The sequence below is a fragment of the Solanum pennellii genome, chromosome 12, assembly GCF_001406875.1.
Source record: "Solanum pennellii chromosome 12, SPENNV200".
NCBI classification, from domain to species: Eukaryota; Viridiplantae; Streptophyta; class Magnoliopsida; order Solanales; family Solanaceae; genus Solanum; species Solanum pennellii.
Window position 1 is genome coordinate 52,000,188 of NC_028648.1, and position 7,060 is coordinate 52,007,247.

Below are 7,060 nucleotides of genomic sequence, written 5' to 3' on the forward strand. Positions count from 1 at the left end.
TGAGGGCTCAACATATGGGACCTCAACTAGTGAGCCTTATTTAGCAAACACAGAGTCTGCTCCATTCATTCATACGTACTTCATTTTCATTGATTCATATACTAGTGCAATCACTAGTCATACCTAGGATGAATTTTAAGACTCTCATCGGGTTTGCTGTTCAATGACGAAGAATAATCTAGTGTCATTACTTGAGCCTAGCTCACCTCTTGATTATCCTATCCTAACACCTTTGGTATCGTTCATTTCATTATGTGCATTCGTTGAGGTTGGCCGCATTCTTTCTTTGGGAACTTTAACCTGAACCGACATAGATCATGTGAGCATAATGAAATACAGTGTGTAATCCCACACTGAAAAGAGGTTGAATCACCAGCCAAAGTGAACCAAAACATGGTAGCATATATAGGGAATCGAACCCTTCTAGATCCCTATATTAGCAGTATAGGTTGAAAGACTAGGAGATATAAGGAGACCCATACCCGGCATGCCGGACATTCTCATCTCCTGAGAGTTACATGAACCTCCGCCCTTCCCGAAGGAAGGCATCAATGCTCATATCTAGCCTGTCGGTGCTCAGTATAAAGTTCAATTACATTCAACTCATACATCATGGAAGTTGGCTTCTAGAATGAGGACATCATAGCTCATTAGATGATTTCTCATCTCATAATTAGTATTAAGTATGCATTAACTTCAATTTTTCATTGCATTTTTTACCATTTTGTTTGGCCGAACCCAACCTACCAAATGCTGGAAATTTGCTTACTATTTTCAGCTTATTTTGATCATTATTTGTAATATTAATTCTTAAGGAATTTCGTGGATCATTTGGAGCATCTTCAAATAATATTTTTATGATTATATTCAGCCAAGAATTACCATTACATCCAGCAACATTACACCACTTTTACACTCATGATTTACACAAACATTCACACATAAAATTCAATCATAAAAACATATCATTTTCATGTACTCTCGGTTGACATAAGTTAACATGCTTACAATTCCAAACACATGATCATGAACATATTATCACGAAAATAATACTTCATACTTAAACTACCAGCAAACATACCAACAACATGATATCTAACCTATGTGACATTGAGATCAAAGGGATACTAGGGACAGGGAGTTCTACAAAAATGGGAACAACCCTAGTTTCAAGATTCGTTGAATTCATGGGAAAGAAAATTCACTTCGAGAAAGGAGTCCAGAAGACAAACCCATACCTGTTTTTAATGTTTCAACACTTGAACTTGCTGCCCAAAACCCACCACCAATTCACGTCCACCAACAAATCTCACACCTTACCCGACTATAAATTTCATTAACTTTTTGTTTCTTTGATTAGCTTGTTCGTTTGTACTTTTGTATGTTATTCAAGTGTGAAGAACTTTTGTTTTTTTTTCTGTTTTGTAAAGTCGAGAGAAAACATGACGTTTAGAGAGAGACGGATGTGAGAGATAGATAGATAGGCGTGAAAGAGAGAAGTGTGAGATAGTGTCCCCTTAGAACTAGGACTTGTTGGCAAGACTTAGTCAAATTAATTAATAATTCATAATTAATAAATCAAATCTGATTTTCCTTTTTTTTTTCATAAATCATCCATTAATTATTACTTTATTAAATTAATCTACCAATTCAGATAAGACAAATTAAATCATTGCTCCCATCTAGGTTCTAACCCGGGTGGAGCAAGATTTTGCTAAAAGGGCAATTTTGGCCCTCTTTACCCAAAACACCCCTCCTTCGTATTAATTAATTAATTAATTAATACATATTTAGGTTAATTACAACACTACCCTTAGCCTAGAAAAAGAACGTTTTACCCCAAGACCCTCCAAACTTAAGATTTCCCCTTTTTAAGTCCAGTAAAGACTCATCTGGGTAAATCTTCATATTCGGGAGCCCTACATGGATGGACCCAACCTTTCCTAGCTCAACTAACTCTCCAAGTTAGTTGGATTGGATGTTGCAAGGGTTCAGAGGTCTGGTTCTACGCGCATCAATCCGTGTGATCCTGGTCTAATTGTAGGAATTCTAGACACATTAAGAATTGCTTAACATATCCATTTTTAGGGTTGTTAGATTATCCCCCCCCCCCTTTAGGATTATTCATCCCCGAATGACACTACTAGTTATCTAGCACAATGCTTGTCATAACGTAACATCAAAATCATGCATTTTTAAGTCAACCACGTCTGCACACGTAGTCGTACCATATACAACTATTGGGAAATCCTTATATACTCTATTAGTTCTTACATTTTATCCTAAAATTGTACCAACCACTATAGGATCATGCAAAAATTCAGGAAATATCTCAAGGGTGAGAGCAAGCAAAGAAGTTACAAAGAAAAGCGTAGACCCTGGATCTAAAGGCATAAACAGAAGTTAAGAGTACTGGCAGCATACCTGTGACCACATTAGCGGACTTCTCTTGCTCCTTCCTGACCTTCAGGGCGTAGAAGTTGTTCCTCTTAGGAGGCTCAGCTACTGCTGTACCCTGTGGATTAGGAGTAGGCTGAGCATTACCTCCAGTCTTACCCCTGCGCTGTGGGCATTCCTTAACCATGTGCCCGTTCTTTCCGCAACCGAAGCAGGCATTATTGCCCTGTATGCACTCTCCACTGTGATCACAGCCACACTTGGCACACTCTATTCTGGGATGCTGCACATCACCTCCATTGTTTTTCTTGAGCTCGGGTCTACCTTCTGTAGGTGTTGCACTACTTTGAAAGTTAGAGTTACTTGAACTCGATGGCCCTTTTTGAATTTGGGTTGCTCACAGACGCCGAAGTTGTTCCTGTTGCCACAATTGCTAGGACCTGCCTGATCATAAGTCTTAGGCTTCCTAGCATCACTGACGCCACCCTTCTTTTGGTTGTCCTCTACCTGGTGGACATGCACCATCAGCCTAGAGAGGTCCATGTTATTGGGGAGCATCGCATCCCGACACTTCTCCTCCAGATCTCCGGTGATTCCTGTTAGGAACCTACTCATCTCATCCCTGTTGTTAGACACAAGGAAAGTGTCATAGCTGGACATCTTTACAAACTTCAGGGAATAATCCCTGACTGTCATAGATCCCTGCTTAAGGTTGATACATTCCTTAACCTTGGCCTCCCTCATTTCCCTGGGGAAGAATCTCTCCAGGAAAGCTGTCTTAAACAACTCCCAAGTGATCGGAACTCCGCGTAACGCTCACCTATCCTGCCAAATCTTGCACCAAGTTTGTGCAACATTCTTGAGCTGATAGAAAGCCAGCTCATCCTTCTTTGTATCTGTGGCCCCCATGGCCACCAAAATCTTATGCACCTCATCCACAAACTCCTGGGGATCCTCTCAAGTCTTAGACCCTGTGAAAATAGGAGAATTCATCCTCTTGAATTTCCGTAGCCTGTCTGCCATGGTACATACCGGTGGTTCCTTGTCTGAACATTATCTATGTTATCCTGGGCCGTCATATACTGGACTTGCATGGTGATGGGCTTAGACATCTGAGCCAGAGTGGTCCGCGCCTCCGCATCAGTCAACCTAGCTATGATAACTGGCATGGTCACTCCTTCAGTTGGAGCTTAGCGTGGAACTTGGTTACCTCCAGCAGATGCTCCTCCTCTCCTCTGACCAGCGTTCCTCCTAGTATTTATTTTCTAAAAACTATAAGGATTGATTTTTTACATGCTCATAACACCAAGAATTATGAAATTATAAAAATTCACGATAAGATCAGAAGAAGGGAATTTTTCCTATGCATCATGCAGTCTCAAATTCATGATAATGGTGAACTTCACTACCATGACATAGAAGCTACTCAATGTAGTTGATATGCACTTATTATACTCGAAATTCAACATAGTGCTCTGATACCAACCTTGTCACGAACGGAGTCTAGACCCTAGACGAGACCGGCGTTGTTGACATCTCAAAGGTCGCAGACAAGCCTACATACATCATCGTAACTTCATCTAAGTTAATTTTAGCGGAAAATTTGAACTTTTTGTTACTTAAGATTCATAAAAGATATTCTACTTAAACTCATAAACATTCACAATCAACCATTTAATATTAAGATCATCAAATGAAAGAAATAGTTCCATACTGCATTAAGTGTATACTTGGAAAAATGACACCAATACAATGTCTGAAATAAGATGAGAAAGAAATGCTAGTGGAACATACTCCACTAAATCTAACCTATATCTAAGCTAGAATGTAATGGGCAATCATCCTCGAAAGCATGAGAGAGTACCAATTCAGGATGAATGCTCCACGTCCGGATAACTTCAGTGTCAACTTGTAAGCTCTAACGTCCACCTGTGCCTTCACCTAAAAATATTGAGTTGCATGGGATTAGTACACACTTGTACTAAGTATGGGTATATGCAAGCACACACCAAGGTAATGCATGAGTAAGAATAGCTCTTTCCTAACAACATGATTTATGGAAAGTCAAGTCAATGGACTTGCCAAATTTGGAATAGGAATGTCAGTGGACTTGGCAAATTTTGATTAGGAAATTCATGCCATGAGAGTAACACGCATCATCATACTTATCATTTAGCAAAAAACACATGAAATATTACACATATCATATCATATAGTTCATATCATTCTTTCATATGCCATGAGATCTTGGAATCATGGACTTGACATTAGGACTTCCCAAAATGAGGGTTGAACATATGGGACGTAAACTAGGGAGCCTTATTTAGCAAACACAGAGTTTGCTTAATTCATTTATACGTACTTCATTTTAATTCATTCATTACTAGTGCAATCACTAGACATACCTAGGATGTAGTTTAAGACTCTCATCGGGTTTGCTGTGCAATGACTAAGAATGACCTAGTGTCATTGCTTGATCATAGATCACCTCTTGATTATCCTATCGTAACACTTTTGGTATCATTCATTTCATTATGTGCATTCGTTGAGGTTGTCCTCATTCTTTATTTGGGAACCTTAACCTTAACTGACATAGATCATGTGAGCATCATGAAATCTAGTGTGTAATCCCCACACCAAAAAGAGGTGGAATCACCAGCCAAAGTGAACCAAAACATGCTAGCGTGTATAGGGAATCAAGCCCTGCTAGATCCCTATATTGGCAGTGTAGGTTCATATACTAGGAGATATAAGGAGAACCATACCCGGAATGCCGGACATTCTCATCTCATGAGAGTTACGTGAAACTCCGCCCTTCCCGAAGGAAGGCATCACTGCTCATTGCTTGCTTATCGGTGCTCAGTATAAAATTCCATTACATTTAACTCATACTTCAGGGAAGCTGGCTTCTAGAATGAGGACACCATAGCTCATTAGATGATTTCTCATCTCATCATTAGTATTAAGTATGCATTAACTTCAATACTTTCATTAGTGTGTTCATAGAGACTTGTCACTTCATTAACTTTACACTCTCATAGGTGAGTACGTTTTGGTAACATATACTTAGGATCATATGAGATTTTTCTCATCTTTCATATTAGCCTCTTATCATATTGTCACCTCATTCATAACTTTAACACATTTGCTTTTCATAATTACTCACCCATTCACGTGAATTTTCATTTCATCATATGCCAATGCACTTGGTCATTTAGTGTGTTTCAAACACTTACTTAACCCTTCTAGGGTTACATCATGGTATCACATACATCTTAGACTTACCTACTTTTAAACATATGCTAGACTTATGAGTCCACACATACAAGCCATGGGGCTTCATTCATAGTTTGTCTAAGTGATTCATGTTTACCCAAGATTATTTGGCTCAAGACTTATTCATCTTGTATATATGTCAAGATATTGATTTCGATCATTAGAGACAAAATTAATTTAAATACTTACTTTCATATGACTTATGTGTCAATACGGAATTGGGCAAGGGAACCCTATTTCTTTCTTGTTCTCCTCTCCTTTTTTGTTTTAAGAAAAGGAGGTTGTGTGTTCAATCCCCCACAAGATCATTATTTTTCTTTTGATTTATCTCTTAACTTTCTCGCCTATCCAAGAGGTTGTGGGTTCAATCCCCACTCTCCACATTCATTTTCTCCTTTATTTTTCTCCTAACTCTCTAATCCATTTAAGATGTTTTGGGTTCAATCCCCACTCTCCAAATTTTATTTTCTCCTTTATTTTTCTCCTAACTCTCTCATCCATTCAATAGGTTGTGGGTTCAATCCCCACTCTCCACATTTTATTTTCTCCTTTTTTTTTCTCCTAACTCTCTCATCCATTCAAGAGGTTGTGGGTTCAATCCCCACTCACCACATCTATTTTTCCTTTCATTTTTCTCATGAAAATTTTATGTAATTTTCATTTGGTGAGGTCATGAGTTAAATCCCCAATTACCTCAAAAAAAATTTAAAAAAATAAAGCTCATTTTTTTAAAAGTTGTCCGAGGCTGGAAATTGTGGTCTCTTCCAATCAATTTTTTTTAATCTTTTGTTGATTTTTTTTTTGTAGCTTTCATGTAATGATGTGTTGGGTTCAAAGCTTAGTGACCTCACTTATAAGTTCATTTTTCATTGCATTTCGTACCATTTTTTCTGGCCGAACCCATCCTACCAAATTCTTGAAATTTTCTCACTATTTTCAGCTTCTTTTTATCATTATTCATACATTAATTCTTAAGGCATTTCGTGGATCATTTGGTGCATCTTTAAGTGTATCATTTTATGATTATATTCAGACAAGAATTACCATTATATCCAGAAACATTATAACACTTTTACACCTCATGATTTACACAAACATTCATTTCATAAAAACATATCATTTTTCACATACTTTCAGTTGAGATAACTTAACATGCTTACAATTCCAAACACATAATCATGAACACATTATCATGAAAATCGCACTTCATACTTAAACTACCAGCAAACATAGAAAAAACATGATCTCTAACATAATTCACATTGCGATCAAAGGGATACTAGGGACAAGAAGTTCGACAAGAATGGGAACAACCCTAGTTTCAAGATTCATTGAATTCATGGGAAAGAAAATTCTCTTAGAGTCCAGGAGAGAAACCCATAACTGA

General features: G+C 37.9%; 1 protein-coding gene across 1 annotated transcript; it reads right to left on the reverse strand.

The window, feature by feature from the left end:
- Positions 1-2,277: 2,277 nt before the first annotated feature.
- LOC107006340 lies at positions 2,278-3,306 on the reverse strand. The gene is made up of 4 exons (XM_015204911.1): positions 3,218-3,306; positions 2,761-3,145; positions 2,425-2,623; positions 2,278-2,378 (listed from the first exon to the last, which is right to left on the reverse strand). The coding sequence occupies exons 1-4, from the start codon at positions 3,304-3,306 to the stop codon at positions 2,278-2,280; spliced, it is 774 nt and encodes a 257-aa protein (XP_015060397.1).
- Between the last annotated feature and the right edge of the window lie 3,754 nt (positions 3,307-7,060).

What these genes read in the sequence shown, in the direction of transcription:
- LOC107006340 (XM_015204911.1), bottom strand. Translation starts at nt 3,306, where the DNA reads ATGGGGGCCACAGATACAAAGAAGGATGAGCTGGCTTTCTATCAGCTC. An exon ending in TGCAAGATTTGGCAGGATAG is followed by an intron (nt 3,146 to 3,217) that starts GTGAGCGTTACG and finishes ATTCTTCCCCAG; the next exon opens with GGAAATGAGGGAGGCCAAGG. An exon ending in GTCCGCTAATGTGGTCACAG is followed by an intron (nt 2,379 to 2,424) that starts GTATGCTGCCAG and finishes CTTTAGATCCAG; the next exon opens with GGTCTACGCTTTTCTTTGTA.